The 18,059-nt window shown below is 49.8% G+C and overlaps 1 protein-coding gene across 1 annotated transcript in view; it reads left to right on the forward strand.

The window, feature by feature from the left end:
- Positions 1 to 5,660: 5,660 nt before the first annotated feature.
- The window catches only part of DIS3L2 (DIS3 like 3'-5' exoribonuclease 2), a 180,633-nt gene continuing 168,234 nt past the window's right edge, over positions 5,661 to 18,059 (forward strand). The window contains exons 1-2 of the mRNA XM_054282520.1: positions 5,661 to 5,710; positions 8,068 to 8,790. Coding sequence (XP_054138495.1) covers positions 8,091 to 8,790 — 700 coding nt within the window. The 5' untranslated portion in view covers positions 5,661 to 5,710; positions 8,068 to 8,090. The remainder of the gene's footprint in view (positions 5,711 to 8,067; positions 8,791 to 18,059) is intronic.

An 18,059-nucleotide genomic window follows, 5' to 3' on the forward strand; every position in this document is an offset into this window, starting at 1 on the left:
CCTGTGCTATGTGCACCCCAGGACTGGAGGGCAGGTCCTCACCAGCCCCACAGCTCTGGTGGCAGCACGTCCTGGCTTGGCAGGAGCCTCTTCCACCTGGTTTGGCTGTGCAAACCCCTGTCACCCTCAAAGAAGCCATCAGCGGCAGCTCCCTTGCAGCCCCCCTGCCAGACACAAACATCCTCCTGCTCCTCTGAACCGGCTTCCTGGGAACCCACTCCAGCTGGTGGGAAGTCCCTTTGGCATCGGTTCTTCAAGGCAGAACTTCTGGGCTTCCTGAGAGTCACCCTGGAGCCCCTGGAAACCCCAGGGGACTGTTGGCAGGCAGAGAGCCAAACGCGCTGTCCTTGGCAGTGCTGGTGGTCAAGCCTTTGGCCTCCTAAAAGGGAGTGATCCCACTGAGATCCCACTAAAGCCAAGTTTGAACTTTTTGACTCTTTTTTTTCCTTTTTGGGAGGGAGCTCGTGCAGGTGCCAGCTGAGAAGCACTGCATGACCCTGGCTGGGGCAGGGGGCTGGCACTGCAAGAGGAAGATTTCAGCACCATGAGTGATGGGGCAGCCTTGTGGACACGATGAGGGTCTGGCTGGGTTCTGGCCATGCCTGGGAGCAGCAGAGGTGGCAGCTCCCGTGGCCGGGGAGCTCTGCCGGTTGCAGGGGGTCACGGTGGCCCCGCTGCCACCCCAGGCAGCCGCTGTGGACGTGCAGGGCTCCACAGCCCTAACCTTTAGCAACCAGACAGAATAACAATGCCGGCCTGCTGGGGCATAATGGCCGGTGTTTGCTTGAGATACAAAGGCACCGAGCTTTCACATGAGCTAATACTGATAAGTCGCTCTCACTCGGTGCCCCGCCTGCCCGACGCAGCAGCCCCTCCTGCCCTCCCCAGCTGCTGGGGCTGGGACGTGCCCACCGACCCTTCACCGACCCTTCAGCCCGTGGTCCCCACTGCAACATCCCCCGTGCCCTGGGTGTGCTGTCCCCACTCATCACCCATCCCCACCCGGGTCCCCGTGGGGCTGTTTCAGTCCCATCCTGGTGAGTGGAGTGGGAGATGCAGGATGGAGATCCGGGCTGGTGGGGTGGGTCCCTACCCCGGGCACTGCAAAGCAGTGTGGTTCCTTAGTTCCTGCCCTTCTGGAAAGTACCTTATCCACCTCCCTGGGAGCACCAGAAGGGGTTGGAATTCATGGCACATCCCTTGCCCCATGTGCCCTGACCCACTCTGTCCCCCAGCCCTGCTGCCCACAAGCACAGTAAGTGCAGGGCAGCTCCTGTCCCTGATGTGACCTGTGGAGCTTTGGTGTCATCCATAGCCAGTCTGAGCACCTTTGGGAGGCTCAGTCCTGCCACTGGAAGGCCCTCCACACTGAAAACTGAGGGATATATTATAAAAGAGATTTGACCATTACAACAAGCAGAAGAGACTTAAAGATATCCAAAAGACCAATCTAAGTGACCTATATTAAAGTTGCAAGGCGCTAACCCTGCTCCTACCCTGGCTTCTCACCTCCTTCCTCCACTGCCTCCTTCACCAGCTTCTGATCTACCTGTCCCTCTTTGCTGAGATCTAGTTTTCCCTTCCTTGACTGGACAAACAAAGGCAAGGCAGACCTTGCCCCCTGCCTGGGGTGAGTTGCGGACGTTCCTCCAGGCAATGAAGGTGATGGGAACCCATCAGTCCTGATCCTGGGTGGCACATTTCCCAACCAGAGGTATGGAGGGCTCAGGAGAAGACTGGACAAGCTGAAGGACAGGTGGGACAAGACCACATGTGTTGTGACACAGCAGATGGTATCTACTGTGGACAGAGATGGTTTTTAGCTTATTTATGGTAATAAATCTGTCACATTCCCCTTTATCCTCCCTGAGCATGGCTTATGTCCCCCGGCCAAGTGCCCAGATGACTCCCAGCGCCTGAGAGATGTCAAAAGGACACAGACTCAGGCTTAATGCTGGGTGCTGCTGCTGCAATCAAGACATTTCCAAGGATGCTGAGAGGCTCCAGAACAAACTCACAGCCCTGCTTTGCCTTTGAGCACATTCTTGTGCCATGTGGGTTTCTCCTGCAGACAATAGCAGGGAGGCAGAGGCAGAGCACCCTCTGCTACCTGAAATACTGTGAGAGGTGACACTTGGGTTTGCAGGGGGCATTTCCATGTGCAGCCTCAGCTCAGCCAGGTGGGCTGCAGGAAGCACCTGGGAGGTCAGAGGAGCTGCTCTGCTCCCATGCAGGGTTCCCCTGTTGAGTCAGCTCGGGGTGGCTCCAGCCCCTTGGCCAGTCACTGCTGATTAACGCTGATGTAAACGAGGGCCGGGCGGGCCCTGCTGGAACCGGGGCAGAGCCGCCAAAGGCTCCGTAAGCGGGGGGAGCTCCCGGCCAAGCAGCCACAGCCGAGCGCTGCTCGCACCTCGGCCGAGGTGCCACAACACGTTCCAGCCTCCCCGCCGGGAAGCAGCTCCCAGTTACTGCCTGGGGGCAGATGGTGAGATAATCCTGTGCTGTGGGAAAGCAAGCCAGGGCACCGGGCTGGGCCTGCTGCTACAGGACCCCAGGAAATGAGAGTGCAGGGGAAAAATCTGCTCAGGGACCTTTCCCTTTTGGAAAGCCCATGAGATGCCATGGAGGGACAGGGAAGCAGCAGTGAGGCAATGGCTCCCTTCTGTTCAGCAGCCACGAGGATGGTGTGGATGGAAGATGGAGCCAAAGGTGAGACTGAAGCAGTGCAGCCCTTCCCTGGTGGATTGTGTTTGAGATCCTGCATAAAGCACCAGCTTGCTGTGACCTCTTCCAAAGTGTGGGAAGGATGGGTATGCAGCTGGTCCCAGACACTCAGAATCCCCTGTGTGCCCATGGGGCACTGGTAGGGAGACACAGATTTGCTGTAACTCTCATTCATCTGGGTCAGTGATGGGGTAGAGCAACAGAGGGCACAGACACAGGCCCTGTCCCATGGAGCAGACAGGATTCCCAAATCCCTGGCTGCTACCAGGAGAGCAGGGCTGAGCAGCGCTCTGCTGACCTCCTGGAGACCGTGGCCCCTTGTGCAGCAGGGCCCAGCTGGAGGCAGGAGGTGAGGGTGACAGAGGCATCCAGCCATGGAGCCACATCCTTCTCACCACGCCTGATATCCCTGCAAGCCCCAGGCCCAGTGCTGGCAGTGGCGCCACCAAGCACAGAATCCTCCCCTCTTCCTCTTCTGTCTGTGGAAGGACCAGGGTGTGCTGAAGCTACTGCTGCTGGTGGCACCACCTGGTGCAGGGGGCAGCCTGGCCAAACTCCCAGCTCGGCTTCATCCCCACTGGAGTGAAGAGGAGCAGAGACACAGAGTGACTCAGCAACACGGAGAGGAGCTGCTGCTCCCACCTGGCTGGTCGGGGAGGGGGACAGTGGGGCTGGAGGTCCTGGGTGCCCCCACCCCATCCCTGCTCTCCTCCACGCAGCAAGGGCAGCCTGAATGGGTGGCATGGGGCAGCCCTGAGCAGCTGGGGCTGTGCCACCACCCTGCCTTCAGAGACCCACCCTCCCAGTGCCAACCTCCTTGCTTTATCAGCAGCCAGGAGAGCAGGGGGAAGAAGGGCAGCACACATCCTCCCTTGGACAGGGTGATCCTGTGTGGCCATACCCACAGGGCCAGCTCCAGCAGAAATGGTTTCCCTGCTCTGTCTTTGAGTCCCACGGGAGCAGCTGCTGTGTTACTGGTGGCTCTGTTCAAACAGAAGATGGCTGCTCGCTGCCTTTGGCCAGCGTGGGGCCTCTCAGCCATGCCAGAGCAGAGCAGAGTGCTCGCTCTCCTCCTTGAGGTGGCCAGAGCTGCCAGGGTGGGGCAGCTGATGAGCTGGCATCAGTGCCAGCAGGTCGTGGGCAGAGGCTGCTGGCTCTGCATGGCTTCTGCAAATGAGACACTGCCTTTGCTGGTGGCATCCTGGCCCTGGGGAGGATGTGACTGTCCTTGTCAGGCAGGTCTGTGCTTGCTGCCCTGGGTCCCCACAAGAGCCTGGTGCTTTCTCAGGGCAGCTCCCTCGACCCAGCCGAGGGCTGGAGCTGGAGGGCTCTGGGCTTGCCCCGGCCTCATGGAGGCTCAGCAGTGCTGGCTGTGGGAATGCTGAGGGGCCACTGGTGTTTGGGAGCCACAGGTGATGCTGCACCCTGAGCAGATGTGGCCTCATGGCCTTTAGAGGTGGCTGACACCAGGCAATGTGCCCTGATATGCAGGATGAAGAATAAGGACCGTGGGGCTGGCGTCTTCCCCACCCTGAGTGAAGGAGCAGCATGGATGCCTGCTCAGATGTTCCTGCCAAAATGAAGACTAAACAGAGCCTTTCCCCATCAGAGCCCTGCCTGGAGACACCAGTTCAGGTCCCTTTGGATCCTTCCTCCATCTACTGAGGGTATTCTCCAGGCAGACAGCTCAAATGGGACTGACTGGGGGTGCCATGAGGACAGTTGATTGATCTGCAGATTTTCTTCTGGTTGAAATTCTTCGGCAAACAGTCTGAGTTGCAGGTAACACCAAGGTGATCAAACTACATATTCTCAGTCAGCCAGAGCCTGGGTCTGACTCTGCTGTAAAGCCTTGTGAGAGGTCTGTGGTCACAGAAAGAGGAGGTAATAAAAGTGCCAGCTCTTGACTCTGGTCTCATGTTTTAATGACACCCTCTGATCCACAGGCTCTGACTTATCCTGGAGGAGGTCAGGACTGCTGCTCAGCACCAAGGGCTCGGTCACTCCTTGGGCGCTGTGGTGTGGGGGAGCAGGGGATCAGCAGGTTTGGCTCTGCCCAACTTCCAGTGCCAGGGGAGCCAGAGAGCTCAGGGAATGGGATCCCAAAGAGCTCAGGGAATGGGATCCCAAAGTGCTCAGGGAACGGGATCTCAAAGAGCTCAGGGAACGGGATCTCAAAGTGCTCAGGGAACGGGATCTCAAAGAGCTCAGGGAACGGGATCTCAAAGAGCTCAGGGAATGGGATCCCAAAGAGCTCAGGGAACGGGATCCCAAAGTGCTCAGGGAAGGGGATCCCAAAGAGCTCAGGGAAGGAGATCCTGGAGCCTGCTTTTCTCTGCAGTGCAGGTGAGGCCATAGGTGCTGGAGGAGGTTTCCCCATGGGATTTTGGAGGCACAGGTGTTTGCAAAGCTGAGTTTCCTCGGGAACAACACCAAACTCAGATCTTTACAATATCAGATCAGCTAATCTATGCTTTTTCCACTGATCTGGGCACAAATTCGGATAAAACTGGAGCCTTGGCCTTAAGCTGGAGCGACCCACCCCAGAAGGCTCCGCTGGCCCCGGCTGGGAGCGGGTGGCTCCCAAACCCCCCGAGATCCCGGTGGCGCAAACCCGGCAGACTGGGGACACTCCGGGCCGGGCGGCAGCACCTCCCGCGGCCCCGCCATGCCCCAGCTCAGCCCGCGGTGGGCCGCCCGCCTCACGGGCTGTGCCTGGCCGAGAGGAGCCAAGGCTGCCCGGGAGCTCCCGTTCCCCCGGGTATCTCTCCCACAGCGGGAGCGGCGCTGGGACACCCGAGCCCTCAGCGGCGCTGGGACACCCGAGCCCTCAGCGGGGCTCCCCCGCCCGCCCTGCGGCGTCGGGCGCGGAGCGAGCGCTTCGCGCTGAGCCCTTCTGGGCCCTGCCGCGGCCCGTAGGCGCCGCTGCCCCGGAAGCGGACGGGGCGCTGGGACATTCAAACGGAGCGGAGCGGCCTCGGTGCCGGTGAGCGGGGCGGGGGGCGGCAGCGGGACCGGGACCGGGCAGGGCAGGGGAGGGGGGACAGCGGGGCACGGCCCGGCGGCGCTCAGCCCCGGTCAGCCCGGTGGCAGTGCCGCCGCAGCTGCCGGGCCCCGCGGTTCGCTGTCCCGTCCGGCCGGTCCGGGCCCGGGCCGCGCTCCCGAGGGACCGGGGACGCGTGGTGGGAGAGACGGCGGGAGAGGGTGCCGGGGGTTCTGTGCTGCTGGAGCTGGAGCATTGCCTGGGGAGTTGGACACCCCGGGGTGGTGTGACGGAGGCCAGCGGTGATCCCCAGAGCCAGCCGGGTGACAATAACAGGGGCGGCTTTCATGCCGGGCCCGGCCCTGAGAGTGTCCTCCCTCTGCGCGTCCTTCGTGGCGTTTCACTCGCCCTCATCTCCGTGCCTAGGCAGGGCGGATATGCCTGTACCCATCTCTGCTGTACCTGTACCCACCTCTGCCCTTGGGAACATTTCAATTCCTGGCTGCCCGCAGAAGACAACAATGAAACTGTAATGTACAAGGGCTTGTGTATTTCAGTGCTGCAGTTGTTGGCTGCTCACGTGGTTAAAGCTGTAGAAAATACAGTGAAGGCAAGCTGTCAGTGTTTGTTCTTTACTGGTAAATGACAAATTCCTGTCTCCTGGAACCAAACCATTGTTTGGAGAGCAGTCTCACTGGCTTTTATAAATGTTATCGCTTCTGCTGCATTGGCAACAGGAGAAGGTGACGTCCAAAGCAAGCTGGTGTAGGCCTACCCGTGTCTTTGGGAACAGCTCGGTGGCAGGTCAGTCTATTAGAAGAGTTCAGCAATTGGCCAGCACCAATGGAAAATCTTAGGAAAAAGAATCACAAACCACATAAAGAATTTTTCCTATTTGTTCAGGGATTTTTAATTTTTGCTTTGCATTGTGAAGCCTGCTCACATCCGTGCCCAATTACCGAAGTCAATCTCGGTGCAATGTGTATTGTTTCTCCAAAAGGGCTGCAGTGGGCATGCCAAGGAGGAGCTGGCCCTGCTGGGCAATGCCCCATTCCCAGGCAGGGTGGGCATGGAGGAGAATGCCTGGGTGCTCATCCTCTGTGCAACAACAGTGAAAGGGAGAAGAGGGCTGAGAAGGGCAAAGAACAATTCCAAGCATGGTGGGAGTACGGAAGTGAATATAAATTTCACTTTTGCTGATCTCTGTATTCCATCCTGCCAACATCCCTGCGCTTAGAGAAAGGAAGGGAGAGGTGTAATGGGGGGCAGTATCCTTTATTTAAACTTAGAGTCCAGTGCCCCATGGTTCTGGGATAGCAGAGATGACAGTGAGCCCTGAAATTCTTCATGTACCAGCTGGGGTGAAATTCAGCTGTTCAGCTTCAAACTTGTCCTGAAGTGAAAAGAGGCATTTTTATGAAAATATGTGTAAGCCAGCAGTTGCACTGGGCCCCATTATCAAGAAATTCCTACATTCTTCTTTGATTTTGCATACAGCAAAAATCATTGCTATGTCCTGTCTATACCTGTAATTTACCTCAAAGTAGCTGAGCATAATTTAGTAGATTGTTTTGCTTCAAAAGCTTAAAAGCTAAAGCACCTGAAAAAGGATTGGAAAAGGCTTGATCTATTTAAGTTTCACACTTGTGCAGCAAAGGTGGAGATGTGACACCATCTACAGAAACTGGTGCTGGATGGAGCTGCAGGCAGTGTGTCTCAGTCAGTAAGAATTAGGAGCTCTTGCAAGACAATTATTGTTTTACTTCTATTGCACTAAGAGGGAGTTCATGGCTAAAAAGACAAGCTGAAATGGGTAGTCCTGGTGTTTGAAGGAATTGTCCTGTGCTATGGAGAAGTGTCAGTCAGTCACTGTGGGAGGGAGGTGACAGGCAATGTTTGCTTTTGACAGCAGCAGTGAAGAGCTTCAGTCAGGATGCAGTTATTTTTGAGGACCCCAGGCTGGACATGACAAGATTTTGCTTCTGATAACCACTAAACTGATGCTTCTGGTCAGTCTGTCAGTTGCTGCTTTAATTTTCCTGGCTTTTTCAAAGGCAAGGAAGAGCAGATTAAAGGAATCCTGTGTATTTGGGGTGGGACAAAATCCCTGTTTTATGTGGTGTGCGAGCAGGTACAGCTTATGGGCTGTGGTCACTCACAGGTTATGGACAGGGGTTTGGTGCAGGGCAGATGTTGAGTACATTGTGAACCCCCTTTCCCACACTGGAGTGATTTACAAACCCAGAATTCCTTTTCAGCAAAAATGTTCTACTTTTGTGTCATTTGGTGTAATCAATTATTCGACTCTTTGTTTCACGAAAATAAACCTTTTTTCCTCTCTATCTGTTTATAACTCTCAGAAGTTCGGGCCTTTCACTGTGCTATGGATCAGCTGGGGCACGTGAGAAGTGCAGCTCCTGCCCAGGGTGCCAAGGAGGGACTGAGCAAGGCTGCTGCTGCCTCCCAGAAGAGCGCCTACGCCAGGCTGGTGCAAAAGCACCACAGTGGCCGCTTCCAGTCCTACCTGAACCACATTGCACAGAAGATGCAGCTGGAGGAAGGCTTCTCCAATGACCCCAGCCTGGACCTGGACCTGCCTCTGAGGAGAGGCCTGGTGAAGGATAATCCAGTCAGGAATGGGATAAACATGCACAGCTATTCACCAGTCAGAACATCTCACCTGGAGCAGCCCCTGCCTGGGTTTGAGAACGATAAACCCCAAAGTGCTCTGAACAGATGTTCTCTTAAAAAAAATGCCATTGTTAGTCCAGGGGGAGACTTGGAGGTGGAGGAAGACTATTATGTGTATCAGCGTGGAGCTGCATCTGGCCTGTTAAATGTGAGTGACAGCCTTGGTGGGAGAGCATCAAACAGCCTGAGACACCGAGGGGCTCTGCAGAAATCTTCTGGTTCTGATGAGAGGGAGGAGGAGGACGTGTGGAGGAAGAAACACAAGAAACGAGGCAGATATCCTGCCAACACTGATGCAGCAGGTGGACACTTGTTGACTGAACAGTTTGGTGAGGATGTGCTGGCGGTGAATGCCAGAAAAAACAGTCACTTGTCTCCAGGTCGAGCCCAAGGTGAGTTCACTCTGATGAATTGTTTGGTCCATTTGCTACAATTACTGTGGAATTGAATGCAGTGTGTTAGTCATGAATGAGTTAACAGGAGCCAGTCCTGCTCTGTCCAAGTTAGTCAGCCCTTGGCTACCTGTGGGTGGCTTTGTCCTGGTTTACAAGTAAGCCATGTGGCATGTGCAAATGCCTTCATGTGGAGCCAGCTTGGTGCTGGCAGGACCTAATTTCCTGGCCTAAACTCTGTGACTGTGGCTGTGCTGCTTCCAGGATCAGCTCAGGTCTAGAAGAGCCCAATTTCTGTGGTGTAGAGTCCAAATTAATAAGACCACTGGATCTGAGCTGACTCAGGGCACAATCATGCTTTTCTTTGCATTGCTTCTTTGAATCTGGAGTGCTGGTTTGCTTTTGGTCCAGGTAAATCCAATACTCAGGGGCTAAGATGTCTGTATAGTAGCCAGTTCCTGATAGAAAGTGTTGATTCCAGGAAATTTTGCTGTTAGTAACAAAGAGACCACATTTTGCAGTACTGAAGTGAATGTGCCTCTTAAATGTGATGTTCAAGGAAAAAAGCCTACTTAGGGACATAAGGAAAATTTTTATTAAAAGAACCTCAGAACACAGCATGAACAAGGAACCAAAACCAGACACTTTAAATTTCATTTCTCAGTGTAATAGTTTAAAACTTTCTCTGAATGTTATTTATGCTGAAATACTTTGTTAGCTTGATTTTATGCACATGAATGTCACCATGTTAAATTCTCTGTAACAAGTACAAGAGAGATGGATTTCTCAGCTGGGTAACATCAGCCTGAGGCCTATCACAACTCTTAAATTGAAAATTAAATAACTGTTTAGCTAAATCAGTCTTAAAAACTAAGCCCTAAGATTCAAGAGGGGGAGGTAATATGCTTTTTCTGGGTTATTTTTGAGATGTGGCAATACATAATGTGCTAAAGTTGGTAAACTTCCATGAGTGCTTGCAAGACTGATCACAGATAGAGATTTAATGCAGATTATGGGAAAATTTGTTGATGAGCTTGATTTTTGGGAGGGATTTTTTTACATGGTTCATTGTAACACTATTTGTTGTGCTAGCCTGTCATAATAGACTTCACTTCCTTCAGCTTTTAAAGCGTGGGAAGAGCAGATGACAGATGAAGAGTCTCAAAGGCACAGAGTTTATATCCAGGAAAATTGCAGGTGCCTACATGGATAAAGTAAAAATAGCCTGGCTTTCAAAAGCAAACACCCCCAGTGACCTCCTGCTTTGGTTGGAAGTGGGGTTGCACAACCCCTTTAAAAACTGGATGTTTGTTTAGTGTAAACACCTAAAGCAGAAAATGTTGACCCTTGTGTTTGACTTCCCAGGTGGAAAACTCACACTGTGGGAAAGATTATTGGAAAGCTATTTGCTCAGCAGTGACACCTTTCCTCTTCTTCTCCCTGCATGCCTCCCCAGCCACGCTCCTGTGTAGCTGCAGCTGGTTACCCTCCAGAAAGCTTGCAGGGATGTAAAAACAGTTTCTTGGGGAGGAAAGAAATGGGAAAAAATAAATATGTCACTTGTTTCAGAGAAATGTCTTTTCTGCTGTTCAGTCTGAGTGTATTTTAGGACTCTTGTTTAAGTGAAATGAAGATTTTGCAGTAGGCAAGTGCTTAGGTATAAGAACTCACACATCACAGTATCAGATTATATTTGCTCACTTCAAAGCTTGTATTTCTCTCTTGATGCTGATATAAGTCATATTATTTTGCATAGGCAGGTGTCTGGTTTGATCAGTTTAAATCAAGCCTTGTGAAGCTGTGATGGCAAGAATTGCTTCTGCCATGAGAGCAAGGCGTATCATCTTTTCAGGAGTGACATTTCCTCGCAAATTAGCTCTCTTCAGACTGTTGTAGGCTTTCCAAAAGGCTCTTTGAGCTAATCTCAAAGGCAAGCATCTCTCTTTATACCATTTCATTTCATTGTCCTCTTCTTAACAGCTCTTCAGCTCAGGCTTAGCCATGGTTGGCAATGACAGGGCTAATAGTGAAGGCAGATATGTGATCAGTGAAAACCCTTTGGGTGCCCTGGGGCAGGCTGTAGGCAGCAAGGGTTGCTCCCTGTGAGTGTCCTTTCAGTGGCAGAGTGATTGCTGTGGCCTTAGAGGAAAGCAGAGTGATTTATGGAGCCCCAGGCAGGTATCTCTGAGCCCTGGAGCTCAGTTCTGCTGATATGTTCCTGTCTGGAGTTCCATAGTGAAACTGCTTTTCCTAACTCTTGGAGGCTTTGCAGTTGAGAGAGCTGAGTGTGAACAGAACTTTGTTGTCCCTGTGTGTCCTGGGGTGACGTTATGATGCTTGTATCCCCATTCATCTGTTCTGTGCCTTTAGGACCGACTCTGAAGAGTGGAAGTTTTGTTTGGGTTTCTCTTATCAGGGACACAGAGACGAGCAGTACATAGCTCTGTTTTTCACTTCTTGCTTCAGCTTGCTGCTTTGCTTACTCCCTTTTCTGCTCTTGCTTCTGCTCTGCTTTGACCTCTGCTTATTAGCTAGTTCTAGCTAAACAGTCCACATTCCTTCCTGGGCTGTTTCTCCTCTCCTGTTCCTGTGACCATCTCGAACCTGCTCCGGACTGGGACCCGGGAACACCGAAGGTTTGGCTGCAGCAGCTGCCTCAGCGCCGGAGGGACTGAGAACAGAGCAACCACCCCCGAGAGAGACTTTCTGATTTTGTCATCTTTCTCAGAGCGGTGTCATCGGGTATTGTTCATTTTGTGTGCTGGGGTGTGCTGTGCCTGAAATAAACAGGTTCTTTCCACCTCTCTCCAAGGAATTTTTTCCCGAACCGGTTGGGCCGTGTGGGCTTTGCTTTCTGGAGGGGCCCTTCTTTGCAGATTCTTTAACAAATTTGCCCTAAACCAGGACAAAATATTGGCGCCCAACGTGGGGCGAGAGAGAGAGTGGAAAAATCCTGTTTTGACTGCATTTTGGTTGCTGTTACTCTGTGTTCGTTTAAATCAGCTAATAGCCATGCTTTTTGAATTCATAATGTCTATTGGGGTGAAGGTTTGCATGACATAGTCAGGAGACTGCAGGTTGGATTCCCTCTGTGGCATCAGCACTCCTGGATTTGGGAAAGCAAAGCTGCAAATAGAGGAATCCCACAGTTGCTCCCTTCTGTGCAGTTTTAACCTCTGCAAGGAGAATCACTGTAAAACCTTCTGCTCTCAGGTTTCTTCCCAAACAAAAGCCAGTAAACCAGAAAATAATCCTAAAATATCACTTTAAATTGTGATGCTTAGAGTTTTTAATCTAATACAATTTTCCTCCTGGTATTTTCCCTTAAATCTCCAATGCTCTAGATTCTTTGGGTGCTAAAATTTGGTTTAAACTTTCTTAACAGAAAATTATCAAGTCCCTTGGGTTGTTTTCTGACTTCGATCAAAGGCTCTGAAGGTTTTTCCATTTCAATCCATAGTTAGTAATCAAAATCTTCTTTCAGGCTGACTGAAATTGTTGTCATAAAAGGGCTTAAAACCTCGTTTTTCTTGAGGACAGAAGTGCTGACTACTTCTGCAGCATCTGTCTGTCACATGCTGGGAGTTGAGATTTGCATGGCTCCTATGTGGAACTTCAGTATTTGTGATGCTTTGCTTTGTCAATAAGTAGTTTAGAACAAGTGCTGTGTTTTATTTGGAACAGCAAGATTTCAGTTGCATTTTGAGGACATGTTTTTTGAGGGAGAATTGCTGTTTGATAGCACATTCCCAGGTCTGCTGGAAAGCCTAGAAATCAAACATCTTCAGGAAAGGACTGTCCTCCAAATGTGGAATACCATCTCCCAGCCATGCTTGATTTCAGAGGATCTTGGGAGGTGGAGTACCTGGGAATGAGGTGGCTTTGTTGATGTTGAAACTTGGGTGGAGCAGGATGCTGGTCAAGGCTGATTGCTCTGAAATAGGTTCACATTTTGCTGGGCTGGATATACTGTCTCAGTTGGTATCTGCAGACAGCTTCCTTGGGAAGAACACTGTCAGCTTCCCTAGGTATCCTCCTGAGGCTCTTCTCACTAAAAACTTCATAGATTTATGATGTGATGGAGGTATCTTGCCCATCTGTTAGGGTCAACATGCCCCCTCAGTAGAAGCAGACAATTCCTGGGTAACAACATGAAACAGTGGAAGATTTCCACAGCCCTTTCTGATTTATCATCTGTCTGACACTTGGCACTTATTTGCCCAGCCTGTGGTACTTAACCAACTTGGGCAGCTTCCATGGAGGAGTGGTGCTGGCAAGCAGGCTGGTGTTTAGCATCAGAGCTTTAAAAACAATTGTTGCTGTTGGATGGTGGTGTTGTGCTTGTGGCTGCAGTCCTGACATTTAAAAGGTTCAGGATAGGTAAAGGAAATATCCTGGACTGACTTTCCTATGTGTTTGATGGGCACAGCTGCTCAAGAATATCAGCCTTAATAAGATAGCAAAATCTCAGGTATTTTGTCTTCCCATGGTAAGCTGCAGTGTAATTGTGTGTTTGCCTTTGTTTCTGTGGAGGGACTTTGGAGGAAGAACCACAGCTTCTGCTTTTCCTTTCTTGTAATGCTAATTTGGGATAATGATACTTTTTAGTGGTCCAATTCCTGTGTGGTGAAGTTCAGTTCTAAAGAATGCTGTTATCTCCCTATCTGGCACCAGTAAACATGAGCCAGCAATCTACTGAAGGCCATGGAATCAGCTCAGTAAATGGAGAATGTTGGTTGCTGTGGAAATCTTTAAAATGTAGCTAATCTTGCCAGGTTCAATGTAACGTTCCTTAGATGACGTTAATCATAGTAATAAGATACAGGAGAGAAGGGAAAACTGGATTTACTGTATGGCCCCATCTGAGAAATGAAAAATATGAAAAATACATGAAAAGTAGAATGCTCCTTTCTCTAATGGTTTAGCAACGTCATCGCAGACATAAATTTCCCTTGCTTTTGATAGAAAAAAATGTTGCATTCCTGAATCTTGTGCAACTAATGTTTTTGGCAAACATCAGTTATAGTATGTGAGTTAATATCTGATGTATCCTCTCTTGGGGTGATGAGATCTTGCCCTTGCAGGGACTGTGTTTTTTATATGTGATCTAATAACTGTCTTCCATGCCCTTTACCAGAGCTCTGAGCTGCAGCAGGACCTTGCATTTGGCAGCAAAGCTCTCACCTCTGTGAATGAAGGAGCTTCCTTCACCTACTAGTGCTTAGGTGAAAGTGTTCCTCAGTGGAAATATTTCTTGCTGTTAACCTGCTATTTTGTTTAACTTATTTTTTCTACTCACTAGCCCCCATTATGTAGTGTAGGTAACTATGCCTGTCAGTGTGGTGTTGGTCCTAGGGAAATAAATAGGCTCACAGAAGAATTGAATTGATTTTTAATTCATTTTAAATCTCCTTTTTTGTGACTTGTCATCATTTTATTTAACAAAGGTCTTGTTGAGCTCTTCAGTGTCAGTTTCTTATGAGATTAGGGTTTTGATGCCAAAGGTGTGAACATGGATGTTAGTGTGTGAACTTAATTAAATCACAGCACATGTGCAATGGTTTAAAACCTGTTTAGTCTAACTAATTAAATGCTGCAGTAAATTTAGAATTGTTACCAACAGGTATGTCTGGTTCTTGCAGTGTCATGTCCTGACCCTGTGCTGTTTAATATGTCTGTCAGTCATCAGGAAGAAAATATATAAGTAGGATTGAAAAGGGGTTTTTTTGATGACTTGCAGAGTTTTGAATAATGGGGGTAGTTACTGGCAGCCATCTGGATCACTTGGTGGACTGGGAGCAGGCAAAACAAAATCCATTTATTGGATTGCCAGCACAGAGCCATGATAGCAGTGCGAGGAACCTGGTGTGGGAAGCAACAGCTTGGAAAAAAGTTCTGAGCTCTTGATGGATTAATCAGCTGAACGTCCTCCTCCTGTGAAATGTGGCCAAAAGGGTAATGGATGAACATGGGAATTGGAAGATGGAGAATGGACTCTGTGTGACTTTGGCACAGCAGCAGCAGCTTCTGGAGTGTTGTATCCTGTGGTGATGCCCTCAGTTTGAGGAATTTGAGGCGGATGGTGATGAATTGATGAATTCTCAGAGGACAGCCATAGGGAAGATGAAACGCTGGGATTGTGAGTGAGTGATTGGAGGAACCCTGCTTTAGTTATCACAGAGATGCTTGGGGGAGGGGAGTTTGCAGTAAATTGCCTACATGGGGAACAGATGTTCAATAATAGGCTACTCAGTTGAGCAGATTATGATATAATGCATTTGAGACTAAACAAATCCAGGCTTGAAATACAGCACAATTTAGCAGTGAGGGTGAATGACCATTGGAACAGTTTTACCAAGGCTTGTGGTATGTGGACTGTCACCAGCATGTTTAGAAGCCCTGATAACAATTTCCACCCCTGAAAAATGCTGTCATTCGAACAGGAATTAATTTGCAAAAGCCCTCTGTGCTCTGCTATCCATGAAAGCAGTCAGGCCATGGACCCCAGTCAGGTCTGGCCTGTTATTCAGGTACTGTCCAAGTGTCTCCTTCACCATGGATATCCAGGTAGATTGGCCAGGTTCTTTGCAGCTGCATTCAGTGGCTCTTGTGGTTCCTCTCTAGCCTGTGGCTGCTGTGGACTTTCTCTGCTGCCTTTCTCTCCAGCTCTGCTCCTACCTCTCCTGTCCCAAATGCTGTTGCCCATCTCTTGCCCTCCCAGGCCAATCCCCTGCTCACCGGCACCATGAAATGCTGTGAGCTGCATGTCCCGAACTCCCTCTTGTGGGGAAAGCCAAGGTACAGAGAATTGAGACTTGGCTGGGGCAGGGTGGAAAACAAAATGTTGTGATCTATTGCATAAAATAATGTCTTCTGTGACAAAAAAAAAGGAAAAAAAAATCCCAGGGTGCTGAAGGAAAATGTCAACACTAGCAGCTGCAGCCCACAGATGTATGTATGGGGCATGTCCTGCCTTGGAGAATATTCCAGGCTCTCTGCAAATAAAAGCCAGCGGCCAAAATGTGGTTTTGTTCAGTTTGTATGTTTTTAGGCATTTTCCCCCACTGCTAGGGATTGTGATTTATGTACTTACTGCGCTGAATGGATAGTATGAAGAATGGTTCATCAGCAGAACACATTCAGCAGCACCTTGGGTTACCTCAGGATATGTAGGAATCTGAAGGCAGTTATTTGATTTCTTCAGCTGTTAATGTCTTCTAGGATGTTAGCACCTCCTGTCAGGTATTTTGCTTTTCAAAGCCTCTTAGCTGCTTCTGATCTTTGAGCAACTTGCTTCTCTCAAACTACTGAAGCCCAGAAAAATCAAAGCCAGAACTTCCACAATATTATGTTTTTAAAGTGTTTTCCTTGAAGTCTTGAAGAAGCCTTTTCACAGCATAGGTGCTGGATAAAACAAAGAGCAAAAGGCATTTTGGAGTATGTTTAGGGAAGATGGAAGGATGAGGGGGGTGGAAGCAGCCCTGACCCACATCCCAAGGCAGGAGTGGAAGCCTGGAGGAGTGTAGTCATCAGGCGGAGTAGGTAGTGAGGAGGTCAGGAGCAGGGTGGAGCAGGTTCACAGAGAGTCCTGAAAACCAGAAGAGATGTTCCCCCTCCCTGACAACACCACTGTGCTGCTGCACGCAGCTGGAGCACAGGAACTATTTTGATAAACTTTTAGTCTATTGCTACTAAATGGGTTTCGTCACCAGCCCTTCGTTCAGAGCCTGGAATGGTATCCTTGGCTCCTGCACTCCTGTAGTACTCCTACAACACAAACTCTGCTGAGGAATTGAATAAAACTGCAATTACTGTCAGAGTTGCTGAAGTCAAAAGCCTGCAAACATGAGAGGATGCTTGGAAGTGTTTTGGAAGTGGAAGCATGGTGTCATGAGCACATGATCTTGGCCATCAAGAGCAGTTTCCACAGCATTGTTTTCAGCAGCAGAAAGAATCCATTGTGCATTTTTCTTCATTTCAGTTTTTCAAAGCCTAGGCCCTTTCTGAAAGCCAAAGTCAGCATGAACATTTTCCCTAGTTCCATATTGAAGTCTGGGGACAAGCAGCACAAGAGTTTTTGATAAGTATGTGCAGCTTATAGTAAAAGAGCAGTGGCAACATGTGCCTTCCACCATATGTGGCCTTCCTACCTCGTTTTCATGAATCTGGAAATGAGCATCTGTCTCTACTCCTCACTTTCCTTTATGTCCATGGACATGCCACTTTTTGCTACCTTAATTCCTAAATCAGAGTGTTTCTTCTTCAGTATTTCATTTTAAGAATGTTGGATGTCTGGATCTTTATGATCAGCTGCAGTGGCACAGTCACTTCCAAAGGCAGCTCATGGCCCTCAGAACTCCCTGACAAACCATGACATCCTGTGTTTCCCCACCTGGAGTCGCTGGCTGGGGGATAGGCTGCCTGTCTGTGGCCCATGTTGTAAAATTCCCTTTGTTCTTTTTTTGTTGGACGTTCAACTCTTTTGTGCAGATTCTGGCAGACTTTCTGCCAGAGCTGTTTGGAGAATCACCTTCTCCAAAGAGGCAGGGTGGGAGAGCTCTCTGGGTTGGTTCCTGGATGGCTGCACCCATGGCTCACAGGGTGCTGGTGCACAAACACAGCCATGCCCATAGACATCCTGCTGGCTGGCTCAGGCAGAGCTGTGTTGGGTTGTAGAGAGTTGCTGGTAACCAGTTGGGCTTTTCCAGTCGTTTGAATTACTGCTGAACTCATTTTAGAGCTGTGTGGACAGGATATCTTCTCATTTTATTTTGATTTGTCTTCACAGTGAAAAGTTACATTTGGATTTATGCTGTGGCTGGACCCTGGTGGCCTATCATAATGGGTCAATTAGTGAGGCTGGGGGGCCTGGGAGCTACTTCTGACAGCTGGATTTCAAGACAGCATCCACTCAGTTCAGGACATTTGCATAGAATTTGCATTTTGGCTGAGCCCGTGCATGTAAATGTAGGTTTGCATTGTCTCTCTTCTTTGAATGACTGTTTAATTAACTTTAAACTTAATTATGCAATCTGCCATCTGCCTAAATCCCTAAAGCGCTGTTATATTACCATTCTTTTCCAGTTCCACCAAGATATTCCCTTTCCTGGAAGTTTTCCCTCCTTTTCAATTATTAAGAGAATTTCAAATTGTTCATTTCCTTGGCTACTTTTGAGGAGGACTCAGAGCAACACTGTAGGAACTCTTAGCTTTAATCATGATCAAGCTGCAGCTGCTCATGGTCTGGCTTGGACCAAGCAGAGGAATGT

Source organism: Melozone crissalis, unplaced genomic scaffold (assembly GCF_028551555.1).
Source record: "Melozone crissalis strain CALT ecotype California unplaced genomic scaffold, PUWL_Pcris_2 ptg000034l_1, whole genome shotgun sequence".
NCBI classification, from domain to species: Eukaryota; Metazoa; Chordata; class Aves; order Passeriformes; family Passerellidae; genus Melozone; species Melozone crissalis.